This window comes from Chlorocebus sabaeus, chromosome 10, assembly GCF_047675955.1.
Source record: "Chlorocebus sabaeus isolate Y175 chromosome 10, mChlSab1.0.hap1, whole genome shotgun sequence".
In the NCBI taxonomy this organism is placed as follows: domain Eukaryota; kingdom Metazoa; phylum Chordata; class Mammalia; order Primates; family Cercopithecidae; genus Chlorocebus; species Chlorocebus sabaeus.
In genome coordinates this window covers 89,212,954-89,239,287 of record NC_132913.1, presented here as the reverse complement: position 1 = coordinate 89,239,287, position 26,334 = coordinate 89,212,954, and the positions used below count along the sequence as shown (strand labels likewise).

Sequence of the window (26,334 nt, the reverse complement as noted above, 5' to 3'; positions counted from 1 at the left end):
TAGTGCCTTGATCTTGGACTTTCCAACCTCTAGAACAGTAAGAAATAAATTTCTGTTCCTTTTTTTTTCTTTTTGAGACGAAGTCTCACTCTGTTGCCCAGGCTGGAGGGTAGTGGCATGATTTTGGCTCACTGCAACCTCCACCTCCTGGGTTCAAGCAATTCTCCTGTCTCAGCCTCCCAAGTAGCTGGGACTACAGGCGCCCACCACTACACTCGGCTAGTTTTTGTACTTTTAGTAGAGATGGGGTTTCACCACATTGGCCAGGCTGGTTTTGAACTCCTGACCTCAGGTGATCCACCCACCTTGGCCTCCCAAAGTGCTGGGATTACAGGCATGAGCCACCACACCCGGTCAATTTCTGTTCTTTATAAAATGGCCAGTCTAAGGGATTTTGTTATGGTAGCAGGAATGGACTAAAAACCTCAATACATATTTCTCAGAAGAAGACCTACAAATGGTCAAGAGGTATATGAAAAAATGCTCAATATCATTAGTCATTACACAAATGAAGACTAGGACCATGGTGAGATATTGCCTCACAACTATTATCAAAAAGATGAAAGAGGTGTTGGCAAGAATGCGGAGGAAAGGGAACATTTGCACACTGGTGGTGGGCATGTAAATAGCACAGCCATTATGGAAGATGGTATGGAGGTTCCTCAAAATATTAAAAATGGAACTACCATATGATCCAGCAATCCCAATACAGGGCATATATACAAAGAAATGAAGTTAGTTTGTTATCTACAGTCCCATGTTCATTGAATGCAATTTTTTTATTGCATCTGTAGTTTCTTGCTCTGCGGACAAAGTGAGAAAGTCATCATGTTTAGCAGCTGCGTTACCATTTATACCACTATGTCTCAAGCAGGTTAGAAAATTATTATTTTTTCTCTTTCCAGCATAGTACCTAGCCCATTGTGAGTCCTAAAGAGTGATCAGGCCTTGAGAAGCATCTTGCTCACTTTATTCTGTGATTTTTCTAAGTGCTGTGCTAACTATACACTAAAGAATCATAAAATGATTGCTTTTTAAATTGTATCATCATTCAAAGATAGTATGTCATATTTTAAAGGGTTATTTTAAATTTATATTTATTAGTATTAGAGATGGGGGTCTCACTACGTTGCCCACACTCCTGGGATCAAACGATCCTCCTGCCAGCCTCCCAAGCAGTAGAGACTACAGGCACACATGACTATGCCTAACTGTATATTGTATTTTAAAAATCAGTTTACAAGACCAGGCATGGTGGCTCACGCCTATAATCCCAGCACTTTGGGAGGCCAAGGCAGGCGGATCATGAGGTCAGGAGTTTGAGACCAGCCTGACCAACATGGTGAAATCCTGTCTCTACTAAAAATACAAAAATTAGCCTGGCGTGGTGGCATGTGCCTGTAACCCCAGCTACTCAGGAGGCTGAGGCAGGAGAATCGCTTGAACTTGGGAAGTGGAGCTTGCAGTGAGCGGAGATCACACCACTGCATTCCAGCCTGGGCGACAGAGCGAGACTCTGTCTCAAAAAAACAAAAAGAAAAGAGAAAAAAAAATCAGTTTATATACAACTCTTCAAATACTAATAGCACATAAGGATATACTTACATTTTTTTCAAATAAACTACTCTTCAAATATCCTAATAGTACATCTTATTTCAGTATTACAATTTATATTAACTATCTTTAGATACATCCTTTTACATATATACATAGCTTACGTTTGTTTCACATATATTTACTTATACTTCACCATTGCTCTACCTAGACTGAACAACACTTGAAAATACAGATCATGTGTTTTTCTTATTCTGTTTTTCCCCCCCTTGGCTTACAGCTTCTTACAAGACCTTGTAGAGTCTTGTAGAGTTACTCACCTTATATATGGTGAATAACCACTAATTGTTGTTTCCTGATTAAATGACCAGGAAAAACTCTGCAAATGTATAAAAGGTCATTGCAGTATCAGAACTGCAATTGTGCTTCCTCTATTGTGGACAAGAAGTAATACTGCTAAGTGAAAGAAGAGGACAATCGGGTTAAATTTCAGGTAATACTTGCTAGCAGTTAGGTTACTGAAACATCGTACAACAATTTGTATGAGACAGGAAGAAAGCAAACATCTATTGAGCATTTATGGTGCATGGAGCTTGTTATGCATTTGTTCTCATGGAATTCTCAAAGCAAGAATTAGAAAGTCCTTATCACTGTTCCCATTTTACAGACAAGGAAATGAAAGTTCAGAGGGACTACATAACTTGCCTTTGTTCATTTAGCTAGAAAATGGCTAGAATTCAAACCCAGGTCTTCTGACTTCAGAGCTATTACAGTAGTCTGTCTCCAGCTTAGATGATGTTATAGCACCCAATAACACAATGTGAAGAAAGGATTTCTCTGCCTTGCAAGGACGTTTTTAGAAAAAGTCTTTTGGCTTGGATTTTTTTTTTTTTTTAAGTTGTGAATGCTTCCCAGTTTTTCCCATGTTCGTTCATAATAGCCCCCATGTTTCTAGAAGAAAATTTAATGTCAGTAATTAATCTCTATAAAATGTCTTAATTTCACAAAGTACATTTTATTTTAGCCAGAAGACAAAGAGCAGGATCCAGGATAGCAAGTAAAGAAAGTAACCCCCTGCACCCTGCCGATTTAAAGCACCTTGACACTTTCTACAACGTGGATGAACCTTAAAAATATGCTAAGTGACATAAGTCAGATACAAAAAGACAAATTTGTATGATTCCACTTACATGAGGTACCTAGAAGAGGCAAATTCAGGGAGACAGAAAGTAGATTAAAGGTTACTAGGAGCTAGGGGATGGAAGATGGGCAGTTATTGTTCAGTGGGTCCAGAGCTTCCGTTAGGGATGATAGAGAAGTGCTGGAAATGGATGGTGGTGATGATGGCGCAACTATACGAATGTACTTAATGCCGATAAGCTGTACACTTCAGGAGGGTCAAGATGGTAAATTTCATGTTTTATATATTTTACCGCAATAAAAATATGACCAAAAAAGGAAATATACAGATGACTATAGTATGACTGTAGTACTATATAAGGGCCATAAAAACAAAGCATATCGTAGGCAAATGAGGTAGGGATAAATAATGAATGAAGAAATGGAGCCACATACACACACAAAGGCACCTTGACACTTTAGGAACTTGGTTGTGGATAAGCATGATAAATGGTACACTTCTCTCACACTAAGACGGAAAGCCTCTGTTCTATCAGGGTTCTATGAAAATTCTGTGTCTTTTTTTTGGTTGCCCAGCCTGGAGTGCAGTGGCATCGTCATAGCTAACAGCAGCCTCGACCTCCCTGGGCTCAAGCAATCCTCCCATCTCAGCCTCCTGAGTAACTGGGACTATGGTGTGCGCCACACAGCCCACTCATTTCTGTATGTTTTTGTAGAGACGGGGTTTTGCCATGTTGCCCAGGCTGGTCTTGAACTCCTGGGCTCACAGCAATCCCAAAGTGCTGGGATTACAGGCATGAGTCACTGTACCCAGTTGAAAATTCTCTGTCTTATTTTCAGTTGACAAAGATCCAGGGCCAAATATATGGTAGCATTAGAACTGGAGGTAGCAAAGTAGGGGCGTGTCTGAGTAGTAATGGCAGAAATTGCCCTGGGGAGGTTAAGACAATAATAATGATGGGTAGCAGGAGACCTGAATGTCATTCAGTGAGCTGGATTCATGGGCTGCTATGGGGCAACAGGGAGTTTCCTGACCACACATTCCCAGAGTGCTTATAGCTGTGGCAAATGCTACAGTTTCTACAATCTTAATATATGGCTTAATATCTCAAAACAGATGGACTGCTTCATTTGTCTGTAAGGCAAATTTGGTTCAAAACTTAAAATGCAGATATTTCATTTTCTTTACAAGAATTCTTCTCTTACCTCCCAGATTTTCTCCAGCTGTTCAAGGATGTTGGAAACCCCAGGAAACAAAGGTTGACCCTGGAACATTTCAATAAAGATGCAGCCTGCACCCCTAGCAAAGGAAACAAGAGTAAATTGACACTTTGAAAGAAATCATACAAGCGAAACTGAACTACTAGAATTTCTCCTCCCAAGAAATATTTTAGGGAGAGTTAAATAGGGACCACATGATATTAAAAGTCTTGGGCCAAAAAAAAGTCCCCATGTGAAACAAAATAAGAACAGCCCACAGCTTTTTATTAAAATGGAACACCACGAGAAGCAGTTAGGAAAGCAGTGGAGTTAGCAAACATTGTAGATCATTCAAGCTCATTATCCATTTTAGGAGAAGAGGGGAAAGTACTGCACCCCCAAATTTCATTTCATCCCCACTTTTCATGGAGTCTAAGATGCTATCATTGTAAGAAGCATCATTGGATTTTTGCCATTGAGAAAAAAAAATGCAAGTTAAACTATGATGTGATCAGAATGTTCATTTTATACTTATTGTAAGGGCTGTTATAAATTTAATTAAATGTAGATTATTTTCTCATATTGCATACTTGTACATGCAAAAGAGAAACATTAAGCAAAATAAATTGGTTTAGGTATTCCTAAAACTTTTCCACATTCAGCATTTGACTCAGACTCTTTGATGTCTACACTTATCTATGTATCATCCTCTATATTAAGAATTTGATGATGCAGCATTTCTTAAAATAATCCATAAAACAACTGAGAGTCATCGGTCCTGGGCTCCTAAGCTGGCCTAGCAGTTATGTAGTGTTAGCTTACTTCTGACTACTGCTTAAAGAATGTTGCTAAACATGTCTGATTTGCTCCTTTTCCACAACAATTTGGTTCCTAGGAGTTTTAAAAAAAAAGAGGACTTTTGTTTGCAGAGTTTTCTTCCAAGTTGCTGACACTGATTCTGCAATTTTTTTTTTTTTTTTTTTTTTTTTTTTTTTTGGTGGAATCTTGCTCTGTCGCCCAAGCTGGAGTGCAGTGATGCGATCTCAGCTCATTTTAACCTCTGCCTACCAGGTTCAAGCGATTCTCCTGCCTTAGCCTACCAAGTAGCTGGGACTACAGGCACCTGCCACCATGCCTGGCTAATTTTTATATTTTCAGTAGAAACGGGATTTCACCATCTTGGCCAGGCTGGTCTTGAATTCCTGACCTCAAGTGGTCCACCCACTTCAGCTTCCCAAAGTGCTGGGATCACAGGTGTGAATCACTGCGCCCAGCCATTCTGCAAGTTTTGATGCTGGCTCATTTGATGTTCACACATGTGCAATTCTAACTATAGTCACAGCTGCAACCTGGCTGACTTATATTGTTAGATGCTACTGATTATAAGGTGCATCCTGATTTAGTGGGAAATGTTCATCTTTAAATACATTGAACAGTGAAATGTAAATTTTCTTTCATGGTCAAGCTGAAGGATAATTACAGAGGGACAGGAAGGAGTAAGATTTATTTTGCTAATAATACATATTTTTATTCTCATAAGTCTTTTGAGTGTTAGACGTGGTTCAGGTGACTGATTACAGAGACTATCCACATGGTCCCATACTTCTCTCTTTTCTTTTTCTTTTTTTTTTTTTTTTTACTGCAAACCTCTTTCACTATACCACATAATTTTGCAAACTCTGTTAATCATTTTGCCATTTCTGTGTGGCATGATAAAGAAGGAAATTTAAGTAAAACATTTTATCCTAGATAATATTATTAAAAATTTATTATCAAGTTTATTTTAAAATATGGTCCTTAATATTATTCATATATGTTTATTACATATATGTGTTTATTGCATAGTTTTACTTTTTCCATCTGACTACAGACATACGGTCTTTTTTTTTTTTTTTTAATACAGATTGTGTTTCGCCATGTTGTCCAGGCTGGTCTTGAAATTCTGGGCTCAAGCAATCTACCTGCCTAGGCCTCCCATAAAGCTAGGATTATAAATATGAGCCACTGCACACGGCCTGACATACACTGTTTAGATTACTTTTCATTGATTGTGTAGGAGAAAGCAGATTTATTGGCAATCAAGTTTAAAAACTGTTTTGTTTCTGGTTTGGGAACAGAGTACATATTAAAAGAAAGAGTGAAATTTATTTGTATCTTATCCTGTAAAAATAGACAAAAACTCTTTTCATAATCTAATATTTGGTTTTAACTTAACTGACTGGCTTGTTCTTAGAGTTTTGCTTAAAAAATGATATCAGAGTGAGCTTTGCAAGCAGGTTTGTCCTCCATGAAGCAACAGGTCGTTTTTATTGCCAATTTTTTTTTTTTTTTTTGAGACAGGTTCACTCAGGCTGGAGTGCAGTGGTGCAATTTCAGCTCACTGCAACCTCCACCTCCCAGGTTCAAGCAATTCTCCTGCCTCAGCCTCCCGAGTAACTGGGATTACAGGCATGCACCACCATGCCTGGCTAATTTTTGTATTTTTAGTAGAGACAGGGTTTCACCATGTTGGCCAGGCTGGTCTCAAACTCTTGGCCTCAATTGATCCACCTGCCTCAGCCTTCCAAAGTGCTAGGATTACAGGCATGAGCCACCATACCCAGCCTTATTGCCAATTTTAAAAAAGCCCCATTTTATTCTTTTTCTTTTTTATTTTCTAATATTTTTTATAGAGACGGGATCTCACTATGTTGCCCAGGCTGGTCTTGAACTCCAAGCCTCAAGCAATCCTCCTGCCTTGGCTTCCCAAAGTACTGGGATTACAGGTGTGAACCACCACGCGCCTGGCCTTTTTTTTCTTTTCTACTGATTTTTGCTGTATAAGAAACATCTTGACATGTGATACAAGAATTTTGATCAGATAAATTTAACTTATGAATCTAGTAGAGTATCTTGAGGTAAATTTGTAGAATTATTGTTATTTTAAAGTTCCTCATTAACTTGCATTTAAATATCCATGTTCTTTTTGTCTCCTGTCTTTAAAACAAGAGATATTAAGGGTATAAATGAAACAATATATGAAGGCGAATAAAAGTGATGGAAAACTGTCAAATGCTTAAAAACACCCTGGTTGCTAGCAATGATCCACTAAGAGATAAGCCAACGGAGAAACCTAGTTCGTGGGCGCCACCAAATGGTCTCCACCCTGCCCCCCGTGACTTCTCCACTTGCGCTTTCTTGAAAGGCCTCACACCATTTTGTTTCGAAGTAAAAATAAATACGTGTCTGTGTATATAAAATACATACATAATTGGCTTATTACTTGGTTATAAAATAGGAATGGAAAGGCATGAACTAACCCTCTATCCAGTTCCCAAACACCTTCCAGAAACCCCAGGAGCTCACAAACCACTAGAAGGATTGAAAACATTTTAAACAAGGTTCAAAAAATGACATTCCTAGGTTTAAAACTGTAATTCACTTTCTTTTCTCCCCCAAAAAGCCTTCCATTGCCTGGAAGAAGCTTGTTGCCTTTTCATGGTGTTTTTTTTTTTTTTTTTTTTTTTTTTTTTTTTTTTTTTTTTGAGATGAAGTCTCGCTCTGTTGCCCAGGCTGGAGTGCAGTGGAGCGATCTGTGCTCACTGAAAGCTCTGCCTCCCGGGTTCATGCCATTCTCCTGCCTCAGCCTCCCGAGTAGCTGGGACTACAGGCGCCCACCACCATGCCTGGCTAATTTTTTTGTATTTTTAGTAGAGACAGGGTTTCACCATGTAGCCAGGATGGTCTCGATCTCCTGACCTTGTGATCCACCCGCCTCAGCCTCCCAAAGGGCTGAGATTACAGGCATGAGCCACGGTGCCCGGCCGATGTGTTTTCATACTTACAGCTGTAGGGAACCAAGAAGTCATTTTGTTACACAATTCCTTAGTATCGTGTCATTTACCTTCTGTACCACTAAAATTGTATACAAAATTATGTAAAATATATTGGCAAAAACTACAGCACTCAGGCCATTATGTAAGTACCATAAAGTAACATAAGATGTTTGTGTTCCAGAGATATAATGCCAATATTTGGTTTATATGCTTGAAATTCTCCATTTGCATTTTGGGGAAGGTTGAAACCTTCCTTAGCTAACAAATCTAAGTCTAAGGTTACTCATTTATACACATACACATGCACACACACTATATATATAGTGTGTGTGTATGTATGCACTTGTGCATGCCTTTAGAACACTTACAAAATTCCTAAATCAATTTTATTTCAGTACATGGACTATCCATAAGTACCATAAATATCAATGCATTGAAAACAAAGTAAGTCCACACTGTAAGTTTGAAAGGTGACAGATCTGTTCTAGGTGTAAGCATTGTAATCCCAGCACTTTGGGAGGCCAAGGCGGGCGGATCATGAGGTCAGGAGTTCAAGACCAGCCTGGCCAACATGGCGAAACCCCGTCTCTACTAAAAATACAAAAATTAGCCTCGCATGGTGGTGTGTCCCTGTAATCCCAGCTACTCAAGAGGCTGAGGCAGGAGAATTGCTTGAACTGGGGAGCCAGAGGTTGCAGTGAGCCTAGATCGCATCACTGCACTCCAGCCTGGGTGACAGAGCCAGACTCCATCTCAAACAAACAAACAAATGTACATACAAACAAAACTATGCAATTTATCTTATTTTTTTCATTTCTGTTCAGAACTTTTTTTTTTTTTTTTTTTCAATTTGCTTCTTGGCCCTTAAGAATACAAGTCATGTGGCTATCATCTATTTTGCCCACCACAGACTATTGTTAAAGCAAACATTTTAAATATTCTGAACATTCAAGTCCAGATAGGGAACTAGCTTCCACTTCCTTTTATTTTTCTATTTTGTTCTTAAATCTTCATTCCTGGGGCTCCTCTTACCCTACATATCTTTAAGCTTCTCTGAGGATTTCTGCTCTGTAGAGATACTCCTGGGGCAACCCGTGTAGATGAAGGGGAAATGCATATGCAAGGGAGAAAAGACCTGGTGACATCAAACATTAAACCCTTCCAGAAGGGAGAGAAGCGCTGGATCATTTTATGGTTCCAACTGTGGTTCTTCAGTCAAGTTAGAGGAAACTGCTTACATGTTTTCTCCTCTTTCTGGTTCTCCTACTTTTTCTCTATTCTGAGCATGAACAAATTCTTCCATAAGAGGGGGAAAGATTCCTCAGATTCCTTAGGCAATCCCTGGAGGAAAAAACCATCTCAGGAGTTTTAGGCTTTTTGGAGGTGCAAGGAGCATATCAAAATGTTGTCGGGAGAAATGAATCAGTATTTCATTTTTTACTGTTGAAGTTAATTCAGAATAACGTAATATATGGCAGTGACATGACATTCTCACTTGCTTTTCTCTAGACCACTCTTTTTATATTTGGAAGTTTGCAGCAAGAAATTTGACAGTAAAGAATCTGTTAGGCGGAGACAACTTTCTCTAGTCCTAAAACCAGCAGCTGCCTGAAACTGATACTGAATAGACGACCTTGTGTACTGAAATAAATGCTTCTTGAAAACTCAGTGTACTATGGCATGGATGAACCTTGAAAACGTTATGCTAAGCAAAACAAGCTGGACACAGAAGAAGTATTGTACGATTCCACTTATATGAGGTACGAAGAATAGTCAAATTCGTAAAGATAAAAAGTAGAATAATGGTTACCAGGGGCTGAGGAGAGGCGGTAATGGGAAATTATCGTTTAATACGTGCAGCGTTTGAGTTTGGGATGATGAAAAGTTCTGGAGACGGACAGTGGTGATGGTTACAACAACAATGTGAATGTACTGAATGCCACTGAATTGTACACTTGAAAATGGTGATGAATGGAAAATTTTATGTATATTTTAACACAATACAAAAAAAACTAAAAACCACACCATTTAATAATCCTAAAATATTGCGTTTTTCTCACTAAAGTCCCTAATGGAATCTTTTAAGGTCTGAAAAGGTAGCAGAAAGAGAGAGAAGAAAAGATGGCGGAAGATGAGAGGATGTTGGTTGGGAGCATTGGGAATAACCAATATGTCCTAGTTGCAAGTTTTCCATAATTAACTAGAGCCCCTGTTTATTTGCTCTGGCCCCCTACTGACACTGCTGCCACCAGGCCTCATTGTGAAGGAGAGGCTCTGCACTACGGGTTATAATTGGTTTCTTTAAGACAAAGGTACTAATGCTCACCAAGTATCATCTACCTCCTACAAAGGCATTCACTTTGGACCCTATGGGGTTGCACGGCCTAGCAGAATAGGATTATTTTTCTTTCTTTTTCATTCTTTACCAACTGGAAATCTTCTCCCTTCTCACTTCCCCTCTTATCACTCTGAAAAGAAAGAGAAAAAAAATGGGAGGAGAGGGATCTCAGTGTAAACACCCAAGGTCTAGCAATTACTTTGAGGGTAAACAAATATAGTGAGCTCAATGGAAGATGCATATTGTTCTATTTCTACATTACATTTTTAGTTTTACTAGGCAAACAACAATCAAATGAAATCAATAAGAGTAATAATAATTTTAACTTATAATTGCATTTTTATATTCTAAGTGTCATTGTTGCTCATGGTTAAACTCATGAAACACTTATCCATGGAATAACATATATTTTTGTATATGCGGTAAAAAGGTAAGAGATATAGGTTGGTGTAAAAGTAATTATGGTTTTGCCATTACTTTCAATGGCAAAAACCACAATTACTTTTGCACCAACATAATACACGGTTTAAGAGAGACTTAAATAACTGGTAGATGAGTTGAAGAAATTACCCAGAATGCATCACAGAAAGTTAAGGAAATGGAAAATATGAAGGAAAGAAGAGAAATGGATAACAGAAGAATATGATCTAATAGTCTTTCATTGGAGCTCTACAGACAGAGAATAGAATAGAGTCAATATTCAAAAAGAAAATGGCTGATGAAAGACATGAATTCATAAATGGAAGAAGCACAAGATATACCAAGCAGGGTAAGTAAAAAGAAATCCACACTAGACACCTCCTAGAGAAAACTGCCTAATTACAAAGGCAAAGAAAAAAGTCTTTAAAACATCCAGAGAAAATGAGATCACTTGCAAAAGGAAGGTAATAAGGCTAAAAGCAAACTCCTCGACAGCAACAAAGGAAGACAAAGAGGAATGACATCTTCAAAGTTCTGAGAGAAACAACTGTCAATCTAGAATCACATCCCCAACAAAACTACCTTTCGATAATTAGGGCTTATCTTCTGAAAACAAAAACAGAGAATTTGCCACCAGCAGCCCTACATACACACACAAAAAAACTCTAAAAGATGTATTTCAGGAGAAAGGAAAATTATTCTGAAAGTGGTAACTAAAGTGCACAAAGGAATAATGAGCAGTCTTAAATTTACTCGTACTTAATGAAAATAGCTTCAAAGCATATAAAGCAAAAGTGGATAGAATTCTGACAAATCAATAATATAGTGAATGATTTCAACACACCTTTCATTGGTAGGTTAAAAAGATGAAAATAATATAAAGAAGATTTGGATAACACAAACAGCAATCTTAAATTTTTGAACATATGTAAAAACGGTGGCTCACGCCTGTAATCCCAGCACTTTGGGAGGCCAATGCAGGTGGATCACCTGACGTCTAACGTTCGAGACCAGCCTGGCCAACATGGCAAAACCCCATCTCTACTAAAAATACAAAATTAGCTGGGCGTGATGGTGTGCACCTGTAATCTCAGCTACTCGGGAGGTTAAGGCAAGAGAATCGCTTGAACCCAGGAGGTGGAGGTTGCAGTGAGCCGAGATAGAGTCACTGCATTCCAGCCTTGGAGACAGAGTGAGACTCTGTCTCAAAAACAAAACAAAACAAACAAACAAAAAATAGTACTCAATGATTGGGCGGACACACACATTCTTCTCAAACACACATTCTGTGTGCTGTGAAATTACAAATTCTGATCACATGTTAGGCTAGTGCGTCTCACACTATCTGTGATGAAACAGGATTTTGCAATTTGGAGGCAACTCTTAATCTTGAAATAATTTCAAACTTATAGAAAAGTTGCAGCAGTATAAAGAACTCTCTTATATCCTCCAAACAGGTTCAGTCATTGCCAATATTTTGTCACTTTTGTTTCATTATTTTATCTATCTATCTATCTATCTATGTATCTGTCTATATCTTTTCTGAAGCATTAGGGGGTAAATTGTAGATATCATGACTCTTCATCCCTAAATAATTATGTTGGTATTTTCTGAGAATCAAAGTATCCTCTTATATAACAACAGTACAATTATCAAAATCAGGAAATTTAACATTCATCCAATAACCCTATCTAATCCACAGTCCCTACTGAAATTTCACCTATTGTTCCTACAGTATTCTTTAGAGCACCATCTCCCCCAAGATCCAATCTAGGACCATGCATTACATTTAGTTGGCATGTTTCTGGAGTCTCCTTTAATCTGGAACAGTTCCTCAGTCTTTATCTTGTAAAATCTTAACACTTCTAATAATTACAGGCCAGTTACTTTGTAGAATGTCCCTTAAACTAGGTTTATCTGATGTATCCTCATGATTAGAGTCAGATTATGCTTCCCTCCAACAGAAATACCACATAAATGATATTATATCCTTCTCAGTGCATCATATGAGGAGACACATGATGTCAGTCAGTCCCATTATTCATCATATTAACTTTAATCACTTGGGCAAGATATTGTCTGCCAAATTTCCCTACTGTAAAGTTACCGTTTTTCCCCTTTGTGATTAACAAGTAATTTGTGAAAGGTACTTTGAGACTATGTAAATATCTTATTCCTCATCAAACTTTCCCCCTCTACTTTAGCATTAATTATTCTTGTTTCCACCAAATACTACTATACTGGTTATAAAACAGTGATTTTCTAACTGTCATTTTCAATCCAGTTATTAGTTGACATTATTCTGTCAGGAGAAGCTTAGGCTGTCACTCTGTTGCCCAGGCAGGCTGTAGTACACTGGCGCGATCTCAGCTCACTGCAATCCTCTGAGAAGCTGGGATTGCAGGCGTGCACCACCAGGCCCAGCTAATTTTTTGTATTTTTAGTAGAGATCGTGTTTCACCATGTTGGCCAGAGTGGTCTTGAACTCCTGGCCTCAAGTAATCCACCCACCTCGGCCTCTGAAAGTGCTGGGATTACAGGTGTGAGCCACTGCATCCAGTGAGCTTCCCTTCTTATCTAACTAGCCAGGAAGCTAGCTATCTTATTTTATTCAACGGATTATAATCCATTACTCTCATTATTTACTTTGATGCTCAAATTGTCCCAGATTTAACCAGCAGAAGCCTCTTCAAGTTGTTTCCCATGTCCTTTTGACATATTCCTTTCATTTTTTGATTACTTTGTAAGGAAATTTTCTGGCCCAACAAGATGCTCCAGGCTCATCTTGTACATTATCTGCCCCAGCTTTAGAATCAGTCATTTATTCAAAGAATCCAAGTTCTTTTTAACAGAAAACGTTATTAAGAAATCAGGGTCTGGGTAGTAGACCAACATTTATGTAAAATATAATAATAAATTTCATTTAAAAATATATGCTTTATCTGGCGTCATTAAATGCAAATCCTCTCTGAGGGAACGCACTTCATTCAGGTCCTCAATGAAATCTCACAAATAAAATTCCAAGGCAAATCAGCATACCACTGTCAAAAACAAATGAACACACATAGGAAAAAAGATACCATATGCAAGAACAAAAAGAAACAATAAACAATTAAATAGACTTACAAGAACCTTTGTTTCAGGTATGTCAGACCTTCAAGAGAAGGATATAAAACTTCATTAAAAGTCATTTAAAAATAACTTCAACAGGTGGAGCAATATGCCATGTTAAAAAATTGGAGGACAATACTGTATTATAAAGAAGTAAATTATATACCAATTGTTCTATAATTACTATGCAGTTCCAATGAAAATCCCAGGAGCATTTTTCATGAAACTGGAAACATTAAATCTAAAATTTATATGAAAAATCAGAAGAGAAATATAGCCAAAACACTTTTGAAGAAGATGAAATAGGCTGGGAGACTTGGCCTACAAAATATCAAGTATTATTACAAAGCTATAGACATTAACAGTGTGGTACTGGTATAAAAATAGACAAATTGGCAGAACACAGAGCCCAGAAACAGACCTATGTATTTATGAAAACTTGATATAAAGGAGATTTGGCATGGCACATCACTGAAGAAATTAGTGTGAAACAACTGTTTAGCAAATACAAGTCAATTTCAATGTATTAAAGATTTAAAGTGAAAGAAGAAACTTTACAATCTTTAAAAGAATGTATTGGACAGGCCAGGGGTGGTGGCTCACACCTGTAATCCCAGCACTTTGGGAGGCCAAGGTACGGGGATCACTTGAGGTCAGGAGTTCGAGACCAACCTGGCCAACACGGTGAAACCTCGTCCCTACTAAAAATACAAAAAAATTAGTCAGGCATGGTGGTGCATGTCTGTAATCCTAGCTACTTGGGAGGCTGAGGTGGGGGGATTGCTTGAACCCAGGAGGCGGAGGTTGCAGTGAGACCGGATGGCGCCACTGCACTCCAGCCTGGGCTACAGAGTAAGACTCCATATCAAAATAATAATAATAATAATAATAATAATAATAATAATAATAATAATGTATTGGACAAAATCATTCTGACCTCAGGGAAGGAAGGAATTTTTAAACAAGAAGCAAAAAGAGCTACCCATAAAAGAGAAGATAGGGTCAGTAATATTATAATTCAGAACTCTGTTCAAAAAGACAACATAGGCCAGGTGCAGTGGCTCACACCTGTAACCCCAACACTTTGGGAGGCCAAGACGGGTGGATCACCTGAGGTCAGGAGTTCATGACCAACCTGGCCAACATGATGAAACCCCGTCTCTACTAAAAATACAAAAATGATCTGGGTGTGGTGGGGCACACCTGCAATCCCAGCTACTCGCAAGGCTGAGCGATGAGAATCGCTTGAACCCAGGAGGCGAAGGTTGCAGAGAGCCGAGATCAAGCCACTGCAACAGAGCAAGACTCTATCTCACACATTAAAAAAAGCCTATATATATATCTCTCTCTCTGAAATATTCACTAACAGAAAATAAAGTATAGCGAAACAGATCAACATGGATGAATCTTAGAAACATGTAACATATTGAATGAAACAAAACCAAGTTACAGAAGACTAAAAGCAATATAACATCATTTTTATAAAACCTCAAAATCAAGTAAAACAAAAAAATTCTTTAGAATACCTCTAAAATGTAAAAGGATTATTTTAAAAAGATGTAAGAGAATACTGACCAAAAAAAAGGAAAAAAAATATCAGGTAAAGGCCTTCTAGTGGAGGGGCAGGTTATGGGAAAGGGACACAGTTGTTAGGACAGTACGGATTATGTTCTAGTTGTTACACTGGGTAGCAGGTTATGTAGTTCATGTTATTAAGCTTCTGAATTGGTTGGGTGTGGTGGCTTATACTTGTAATTCCAGCACTTTGGGAAGCCAAGGCAAGAGGATCTCTTGAAGCCAGGAGTTTGAGACCAGCATGGGCAACAAAGTGAGACTCTCTCTCTCTACATTTTTTTAATTAGCCAGGTGTGGTGGCACACACCTGTATTCCCAGCTACTCAGGAGGCTGAGGCAGGAGGATCACTTGAGCCCAGGAGTTGGAGGCTGCTGTGAGACAACCTCACCTCTGTACTCCAGCCTGGGCAACCAAGGGAGACCCTGTCTCTAAAAGTAAATTAAACTTCTTAATCTATATCAGCTTTCTTAATCTTGACACTACAGACGTTTTGGGTTGGATAAATCTTTGTTGCAGGGGCCTGTCCTCTGCACTGTAGGATGTTTAGCAGCATCCCTGGTCTCTACCCACTAGATGCCAGTGCTACCCCCACCCCCCTACCCCCAGCTGTGAAAACAAAAAATGTTTCCAGACATTGCCAAATGTCCCCTGCAGAGCAAAATTGCTCCCTGGTTGAGAATCACTGATCTACATATATGTTATATACACTTTTGAATGTTTTAAATATTCCATAATAAAATATAGTTTAAAATTGATGGGTAGAAGTTTCACTCTGTCTGTGAAACATAATCAGGAAGCTATCATTAAGAGCTGAGTAAGCCAGAGCCTGCCGGAGTCCTTTGAAGTGACAGTGCTGAGCAGTGTGAGCTGACAGTTTCAGGAGGGTTTTGACTAGCAGATGATATTTCTAGAAATTGTGCCGGGTATCAGAAATCAATGACTTACACTGGAGAAAAATGTCTGCAACCTTTCTTAATTCTTTGGGAGATCTAAAAGCTTAGCTTAGTCTTTTAGGACACCATTTAATTTTTTAAAATCAATTATGGATTTTTGAAAATAGGGCTTTGTGTTTTTATATAAACCCTTTCTTCCAAGGTACTGAAAGAGATTCATATATTTCATTACCTTTGGAGAGTTGGCTGTGTCTGTAAAGTCATCACATGTCTAATAGTGGCCCCCAGATGACTGGGAGGTCTCCAGGAATATGATCCAGAGAAAATAACACTGCTGTTCTAGGATGATGAGTGTCTGAGAGCTCACTATTGCACCCCATTAACCTTAGAGCCTCCCCAACTCTGTGGCTTTACTTGAGAGCACCTATCTGGATTCCTTCCTTCCTTCCTTCCTTCCTTCCTTCCTTCCTTCCTTCCTTCCTTCCTTCCTTCCTTCCTTCCTTCCTCCCTCCCTCCCTCCCTCCCTCCCCCACCTCTCCCCCTCTCTTCTCTTCTCCCCCTCTCCCTCTCCTCTTTCCCTCTCTCCCTCTCTCTCTCTCTCTTTCTCTCTTTCTTTCTTTCGGATGGGGTCTCTCTCTGTAACCCAGGCTGGATTGCACGGGTACCATCAAGACTCACTGCAGCCTCAATTTCTCAGGCTCAGGAGATCATCCTACTTCAGCCCTCCTGAAGTGTTTGATTAGCCATCACACCTGACTAATTTAAAATAAAAATGTAGAGACAGCATCTCACTATCCAGGCTGGTCTTAAACAACTGGGCTGGAGCCATCAATCCTCCAGCCTTGGTCTCCCAAAGTGCTGTGATTATAGGCATGAGCTGGCATGCCCAGTCACCTATTTGGTTCTTATACTTGTACTATAGTTCCATTTAACTCCGATGGGGAGAGTTTATATTACCTTCATTTTTTAAAATGGAGAAACATAGACACAGAGAGGATACATGACTTTTTCAAGATAACAGAATCCAGAGTTAATTGATGAGAAATCGAACTGGCATGAAAATCGGGTGTCTTGAAGCTTGGTCTTTGTTTTCCCTCCCCCCCCCCAAAACCAGGCTCTGAACTATGTTTGAACTTGTGTGAGTATGTTCATGCAGATGTGTGTGCACGCACATGCACGTGTGTGCACATCTGTGTGTCTGTGGTTTGGGCATGTATGTTTGTTTCTCTGAGGATAAGGTGTCAAGGAGGAGACAAGGCAAAGGATTAAAGAGAGGAGCTAGGAGGAAAGGCATGAAAGAAAGAGCATGAGATTGCCAGGGTGCAGTGGTGTAACCCTACAGTCCCAGCTACTCAAGAGGCTGAAGTGGGAGGACTGCTTCAGCATGGGAGCTCAAGACCAGCCTGGACAATCTAGTGAGACCCCAACCTCAAAAAGTAAAATAAAATAAAAAGAATGAGTGTTCGATTCAGAAGATGCCTTGGCAAGAACTCTGTGAGTCTCAGTTCAACAGTAAAAGGTTGTAGAATAATTGCAAGAATCAAATGAGATGTATCTTTGAAAGTACTTTATGTTTCTGTATATAAATATTAGTATTTTTTTTGGTAGAGCTACTCAGGAGGCTGAGGCAGGAGAATCATTTGAATCTGGGAGGTGGAGGTTACAGTGAGCCGAGATCACACCACTGCATTCCAGCCTGGGCAACAGAGCGAGACTCCATCTCAAAAATATATATGTATATTAGTGATTGCCATTATTAGAATTATTATTAAAATATAATGTGGATGATAAAGCAACCCTCGTGAGTAGGATGACTCACACTTTCTCCATTTTCTTGGCACCACTCTTACCATATGTCCAGCTCAGACGAATATTCAGTGGCTCCCAGCAAAGCATCAGGGGGCCGGTACCAGAGGGTCACGACTTCTGAAGAGTATGTCTGGCTGGGAATGGACTTGGCCCGAGCAAGACCTGTCCAAAAGGGAAAAGCATAAAACCCACTGTTCTGGACCTTGGCTTGCACCTTGATGCACTGGACTGGGGTAAACACCATTAAAAAAAATAACACACAAATTTAGGTGCTTTTAGTAGAACTAATCACTATCTTGACTCTTGTCTATCACTTCTTTAAGTGAATTTCTCAAATTTTGGCCTTCTTGGCAGCTGAGTGTGGTCAGGTGACTAAATTCTTGCCTATATTATATGAACAGAGGTGATGTGTGAACTTCCAGATCATGCCTTAGTGGAGGGGTTAAGGGTTCTGTTTCCCTTTTCTCCTTCCTCCAGGCTGTGATGAGCAGGAGGTGGCAGCCATCTTGAAACATGCAATGGGGGATGGTGGAGCCACGTGACAGAAGCAGCCTGGGTGAAGACAGCATGGGGCCACCATATATGCTCTGCCCGCTTAGTTCAGGACTGTGTTGCAAGAGAAAGTTAAGTTTCTAGCATGTTATACCTCTGTAATTTTGGGTCTCTGTAACAGAAACTGAGCTCAGTTCATGACTAACATGGCCACTTTCCGTTTTGGCACTCCAGGAAAGCCCAGTTTAGCAGATAAACCGTAGGGACTGCTCATCCAAGTTAATCACTTTGGTAGGACCTTAGATGAATTTCTAAGTGATGTTCTGCAAAATGAGTCTTTCTGTCAGTCAGCTGTTTATCTTACAGAATTGCAAAAAAACTTCAATAGATGAGTTTGCTATTATGGAGAACTGATAAACAAATATCTGTTAAATGCTTACATGTCAGGATAAAAGCTGCCATCTCAGAATAAATACTGCAGTGATAGTATCACCATTTGGCATCTGCCAAACAGAGAAGACTGGTTCCTTAGCTCACATAGAGCCAGTTTTTCAACAAGTATTTATTAAGCACCTACTATGGTACCAGGCACTAGGGATAAAATGATAAGCAAAAACATACCCAGGGTGCCCTCATTATGCTTACAGTCCAGTTGAGACAAAATCATCATGCAAATCTACATATATTTGTGCGTGTGGGTGTGCGCACACATGTGCATATATTTGTGTGTATGCATGTATTTGTGTGTGTGAATATAACTATAAACTGTGATAAGTGCTAAAATGGAAAGATACAGTGATACTTAGAGGAAATCTGCTTCACTTTAATGGGAACAAAACTTTGCATCTCATACCTATATAAAGAAGGTAGGAGAGCAGGAACAAGTGTCCTGGAGTCTCCATCCTGACAGAAGTCCATGCTACAATCTGGGGTTAGTCTCTTTATCATCTTGGGATAATCTCGATCTGCTCAAATATAATTTGTATATTCACTTAGATTTAGGAAAACTTACTAAGTACAGTTTACTCTACCAATGTCTCTATATCAAAACTGGCAGTGGGGCAGTAGAGGTGCCCAGCTTTTGGCCATCTGACTAAACTGGGACTTGGTGGAATCCTAGAAAGCTACCAATCCCTCCCTGTTTCGTGCCTCACACTTCCTTTATGGTAGTTTGATATCCTCACAAAGCATCATGTTCTCAGGCCTCCAGTTTTCAAAGGCCAGGCCCAGTCGATGCTTAAACAAGCGCACACAAAAGCGTCATTGTTCACAGCCCAGAATGAGACCCGAGGGGCGACTTACCAAAATCAGCCAGTTTGAGCTCTCCCAGGTGACTGATGAGTAAGTTCTGAGGTTTCAGGTCCCTGTGAAGAACGTGTTGGTGGTGGATGTACGCCAGGCCCCGCAAAAGTTGAAACATGAAAAGCTGGAAGGAAGAAACACTATCCATAAGGAGATTTGAGCCACCACGTGCTGATTTCGCCTCTAAATCAGAAACAGTCATCTCAAAGAATATAGTAAAAGTATCTCTTGAGAGCCAAAAAAAAAAAAGAAGAAGAAGAAGAATTTTACATTCAGACGGGGAAGAAAAAGGACAAGGAAAGTCAAGTAACTAGACTGTGTCCTAAACAAAGGGAATCCGGCTTTTCCTGACATCTCATTTCTTTGATACTGAAGGAATTACCCTTCTTTAAAAATCTAAAGTGAAACTTTGAAGTTTCCTTTGGAACACTAGTTATTGATTTAGATGTGAAAGATTTAATTTTTTTCCCCACCGATGAACTTGGCATACAAGATCAAAGTTGACCTGGAAATGATATTCTAAAGTTTACAACTGCTTAAGTTTTCCAGGCTCTCTGATATGAAACCCTTTTAAAAACACAACACAAGGAGACCACACTAAAAAATATATCTTTAGATGGTATTAGAAAATAAATAAATCTTTATCTTCTTAAACCTATTTTTAAAGTCTTAAATTCAAAGTCGAAAACAAGGGAAATACATAGTGCGATGAAAAGGGAAGAGAGACCAAAAGAAGTTAGACCCCCCCCTCAAAAAAAAATCAAAAAAGAATAAGGAATAAATTGTAGGGGGAAGAAGGGAGAAAGGGTAAATGGTAGTGGTGGAGAAATAAAAGGGAAAAACACATTCTAAGCCCCAATTTAAAAATGTTTCATGTGGTTATGAGGCACCGAAACCAAAGCCATTACTAGGTTCCCACCATTACGGAAACTTACGGGAAAAAAAGAATGCTTAGTATTCCAAGTATCTTTTGCTATTTTCCAGTGCCATTGGCAATTGAGAATTCAAACACCAACATCAGTATTTATAAAGACTTATGTCAACTGAGAACATGTTCTGGCAGTTCAGAAAGGAAGGGCCGGGCCCAGCATTCCTGGGACATGGGCAAAATGGCAGATGCAGAGTTATGTGGATTAATCCTCTTTTTCAACAGTATCTTAGAAAACTAGGACCTTCAGAGATGCTAGGACCACTACTGACCTAACAATGACCTGGAGACATTGGAGCCAAATGGTCCAATGGAAGCAGGAGCATGGGGAGTTTACCTGCCATAGCACACCTGCAGCTGTGCAGGTTTCATGTAGCTACCACATCAGGTTCATAAACCATTTAAGAATTTTAAAAATTTCTTCTGACTCCTAGTCAAATGTTAACTGGTTCCATGAATCTTCCCAGCATTTTCTTTTCCTGGTGCTTCAAATATACACACACTATTCATTTTACCATTCACCAAGCCACGAAGCTTCCACAGCACAAAATTCCTACACTGACATTTAAACCTTCTGATTGGTTATAAAAGTAAATGTGTTCATAGAAAAGACAATACAAAGAACCAGCTTAAATTCCAGGTAAAAGACAAGAAGATACCATAGTATGTGCTTAAAAATATGTTTTTCAGACTGGCCCAGTGGCTCATGCCTATAATCCCAGCACTTTGGGAGACCGAAGCGAGCAGATCACCTGAGGTCAGGAGTTCAAGACCAGCCTGGCCAATGTGGTGAAACTCTATCTCTACTAAAAATACAAAAATTAGCTGGGTGTGGTGGCGTCTGCTTATAATTCCAGCTACTCGGGAGGCTGAGGCAGGAGAATTGCTTGAACCTGGAAGGCAGAGGTTGCAGTGAGCCAGGATCATGCCACTGCACTCCAGCCTGGGTGACAGAGCAAGACTCCGTCGCAAAAAAAAAAAAAAAACTTTTTCAATATGCAGGACTAGGGAAAAAGGAAGATGAAGCCAGGTAGATAGAAGACAGGAAGTTGGTGACCAGTGAGGGATACAGCCTTTGGAATAGCATGCTTATCCTCAGTTTGCAGAGAAAAACAGGGCTCAATGTAACTTTAAAAACATGTCTAGGAAGAGTCAGAGCCAAGACTCAAATTCAGACTTGTCTGACTCCACTATACCATCCTGAGAAACTAGAGAAAAGACAGAAAATGAAAACATGAGAGGGAAGGAGAGAGCAAGCTGGCTGAGTCAGAGACAGAACTTCTTAGTAGGTCAGCTTGAAATGCCTTTTATGTCTCGAGTGTAGACTGTTCTCACTAATTAGCCACAGTCACTTCCCACCTTCTTGCCATTCAACCCCTTTCCTCTCTGCCAGATACATCTACAGGCATTTGTAAGTGGTAAAGCACTGCAGCATTAAGGTATGGCATTTTATAACCACATTTCTCAAAACTTTTGTGCTGACAAACCTCACGACCCACTCACCCTTTCATCCCTCCCAACCTGGATTCTTCCTTCAACACTGCAGAAGCTTCACCAGTTACTGCATCCTAACATAACCAAATATGATGGCATCTGCACAGTTCAACATCAGCCAGACTGTGGGTGACTCTTTCCAGAAAGGCTTCCCAAATCCCAGGGGTTAGACCTGTTTCCAACTCAATAAGGTTTGGGGGAACAAAATAATTCCATTGAACTAGTGCCATCTGGGCCAGGAGTTACTCAAAAACCAATGAGATCCGTTAGCCAACTCCTTATAGGGAAGCCTGAGTCCTTCCATCCTCCTGATCCCTGGGACTCGTTCTACTAGAAATATGAAACAAGATAACCTCACTAGGATTCCCACCCTGCCTTCCTTGGTCACAACTCAAAATATAAGCTTCTGACTATTCCTTTTCCTCCCAATATGCTCATCTCCATTCTGCTCTGTGCTTCCTCTGTTTAGCCTCATATCTATTGCTCCTCTCTCTCCCAAACCTTTTCACTGTTTACTCTCCATTCCTCAATCCTGCTTTAAAAACTACCTAAAAGCTAACCTCTGGTGAATTTCCTTCTGGCTCCTTTCCTTAAATAAGACCTTGAGCTCACTGCTTCCCTATAGTATTCTCAAGTGGATATTAGTTTTTCTATAACTTCCTCATACCTTTGACCACTGACAAGTGTCATAAGCTGCCTCCCTTTTCCCCACTACCACTTCAAAACAATTACTGCTCTACTTTTAAGTAAAAACCCCTGTCCCTTGGATTTTAATGCCATCCAGTGACATCTTCCATTACTCTTCTTTTAGCGGTCATTCACTGAACTCTCAATCACTCTCTGTCATTCACTGAAGATGTGGGCACTTGGATTACAGCTGTTGCCTCTATGACATTAGTGCCCATGAGAACAGCTCTAGCCAACCTCAGCTCCAGCCAACCTCAGCTCCAATGATCTGCTTCTCCAGTCCACTTCAGACACTAACTCCGGTGGTCACACACTAGATCTTGCCATTGTATGGAATTGTTTGTCCTCTGAAATACAAAATTCATCCCCCTATAAAAATGCTTTTGCAATGATTGTGTCATTCACAGTGTTTTTTCCATGGTTTCCTATGACTTTTCCTATGAAACCCAACAGATACCTCTTATTCCTTATCTTTGCAGCATTTGGCATCATAGACCATGCCTTCCTTCCTGAGGCGCTGCTCTCTTCTTTCGGTTCCACAATCTCCTAATTTTTTTTTCTACCCCTCTGGCTGTTCTTTTTATAGATTCTACTTCTACTGATATCTAATATATTGATATTCTGGCCAAGCGCAAGGACTCACACGTGTAATCCCAGAACTTTGGGAGGCCAAGGCAGGAGTTGTGCTTGAGTTCAGGAGTTTGAGACCAGCCTGGGCAACACAGCAAGAAACCATCTCTATAAAAAATAAAAATAGGCCAGGCACAGTGGCTCATACCTGCAATCTCAGGACTTTGGAAGGCCAAGGCAGGTGGATCACTTAAGGTCAGAAGTTCAAGACCAGCCTGGCCAACATGGTGAAACCCCGCCTCTACTAAAAATACAAAAATTAGTCGGGCGAGGTGGGGGGTGCCTGTAGACCCAGCTACTTGAGAGGCTGAGGCAGGAGGCTTGCTTGAACCCAGGAAGCGGAGGTTGCAGTGAGCTGAGATTGCGCCACTGCACTCCAGCCTGGGCAACAGAGACTCCCATCTAAAAAATAAACAAATAAATAAAAATTAAATTAAAAAAATAAAACATAATAAACTAATAAATAATAACATATTGATATTCTTAGGGTTCCATCTTTGATCTTCTGTTATCACTCTACACATGCTCCCTTAGCTATCTTACCCATTGACAGTGCTCTAATGAACAACTGTATTCTGATGATTTCAAAATCTTTATCTCCAATTCAGATTGCCTTTCTACTTTAGGCCCACATAGTCTGGAGTTCGCCTGTACATCCCACAATCACCTCAAACTTAGCATGTCTAAAACACAATTCACCGTATCTCTCCAAAGTAAATTTTTCTTTCTGATTCTCTATCACAGTGAATGGCACCATTATCCATCTTAATACTCAAATCCAGAAAAAAATATTGCTGACTCTTGTTTTTCCCATCAGTTCTGGCTAAGTAATCGGTCTCATATCTGCCCACGTTCTCCTACCATCATCTTACATCTGTACCACTGTGATTCTGATTAGCCTCATAGTCAAGGCTGGAACCTTAACAGACACCAGCATTCAGGGAATGAGTAGAGGGAGAGAGGTAGAAGAAAACAAGGAGAAAGTAGGGTCAGGGGAATATAACATTTTGAAAAAAAAGTATTGCCCTCATTCCAGTCTATTCACTACACTGTCATCAGTGTAAGCTTTATAAAAAGAAAATCTGAATTTATCACCTCTTTGTTTAAAACCATTTAATGGCTCCTTATATAAAATAGCACGACTGTGATGTTGTGAAATATATGTTTGATCTTCAACTAGATTCCTGGCAGCCAACTCCTAAAATCCTTAGAATCTCCAAAGTGATGTCTTTTTGTAGAGTTGACCGATAGCTGGCAGACCCTTGGGTAGCTTTAGGATAGGGACTGGGTCACTGGAAAGACCAAGACCCGATTAGGGAGGGGAGAGGGGCTGAAGGTTAAGTTGATCACCAGAAGGTTAAGTTGATCACCAGTGGCCAATAGTTTAATAAATCATGCCTACACAATGAAGCCTCTGCAAAACCCAGAAAGATTAGGGTACAGAGACCTTCTGGATAGCTGAACTCTCATGGAGACTTCTGGAGGAGGATTGCCTGGGATGGGCATGGATGCTCTGTGCCCCTTCACACATTCACTGATGCCTCCACCTTGGAGAACTCATCCTTACTCCCACGTGCTTTGATTTGGATAACCTTTTCCTTTGTGCCTCCATATACCCACAATAAATTCCTTTATTTATTAGTGTGTCCCTCACAAATCCACAAGGTCAATGCAGTCAAGAGTATGACTTTTAGCTGTATTTCCGATGCTTGCAATACTGTCCACCATACCCTCCTTCTTGAAATTGCTTCTTCCCTTAACTTCCATGACAGTGTGTATTTTTTTCCAGATGCTCTGAATTCCTATAAGCTGCTTCCCTTCGTTCCTTAATTTCCTGTTCCTCTTCTCATCCCAAAAGGCAAAAGTCTCATCATCAGTCCTCCTCTCTTTGTGTATTTGCTCTTTTGGTTGCCTATTCCTTGTCTTCTAAACTCTATGTGCTGAAGACCCTGAGATCTACACGTCCAGCTCACAGCTCCCTTCTGAGCACAGATTTCCTTTTAGATTGCCTACTGCTCATTTCCCTTTGGAGATCCTGTCTCACCTGGGACCTCAACATGTCTGAAACAGGACTCCTTCTCTTTCTCTCCAAACCAACTTCTTCTCCTATTTCTGTTAATAGAGCTACAATTCTCCTCGTCAGTCAAACTCAAAACCAGTTATGTTTGGCCCCATCCTTTCCCTCCTCATGCTCACATTACCAAGAGGTGAACTCTTCTTTGTTGCTGATTTTCACATTCCTCTCCATTCTCATTGTCACTACCATAATGTTGTACTTGATTACTAATTGCTAACTAGATCCTTGCTCAGTGCTTGGCTCTTGATCAGCACCGTCTGCATCAGCTTGGCTCATGTTAGAATGCAGAGGTTCAGGTTTAACCCCAGACTTGCTGAGTCAGGTCTCCGGTCACTTGGCTGCTCACTGAAGTTTGAGAAGCATTAGGCCAGGCCATATCAATAAATTCTTTGGCTCACACCTGTAATTCCAGCACTTTGGGAGGCCGAGGTGGGAAGATCATTTGAGGCTGGGAGTTTGAGGCTGAGGTGAGCCATGACTGCGCCACTGCACTCTAGCCTGGGTAACAAAACGAGACTCTGTCTCAAAACAAACAAACAAAAAATTCTTAAGTGGAATCCCTGACTCTAGTCTCTTCTTTCCTTTCATACATCCTACAGACCACAGTGATATGAATTTCTTCTGATCATATCACTTTCTCTCAACTCAAATTTAATGACTAATGACTGTACTCTCCAAGGAATAAAATTCACATTTCTTTCTTTTTTAGGGACAGGGTCTTCCTCTGTCACTCAAGCTGGAGTGTAGTTGTGTGATCGTGGCTCACCTCAGCCTCAAACTCCTGGGCTCAAATGATCCACCCACCTAGCCTCCCAGGTAGCGGGACTGCAGGTGTATGCCACCATGCTCAGCTGATTTTTAAATTTTT

At 40.0% G+C, this 26,334-nt stretch overlaps 1 protein-coding gene across 6 annotated transcripts in view; it reads right to left on the bottom strand.

Moving 5' to 3' along the window:
• CDK15 (cyclin dependent kinase 15) overlaps positions 1-26,334 on the bottom strand; it is a 93,208-nt gene that overhangs the window by 45,435 nt on the left and 21,439 nt on the right. For all 6 annotated transcript variants that reach the window (XR_005241468.2, XR_005241469.2, XR_012094267.1 and 3 more), the window contains exons 7-9: positions 19,651-19,774; positions 17,898-18,018; positions 3,901-3,994 (exon numbers count right to left, since the gene is read on the bottom strand). Coding sequence is in view for 3 of the 6 variants with exons in the window: in XM_073019937.1 (XP_072876038.1) it covers positions 3,901-3,994; positions 17,898-18,018; positions 19,651-19,774 (339 nt within the window). In the remaining 3 variants the exon portion in view is untranslated. The remainder of the gene's footprint in view (positions 1-3,900; positions 3,995-17,897; positions 18,019-19,650; positions 19,775-26,334) is intronic.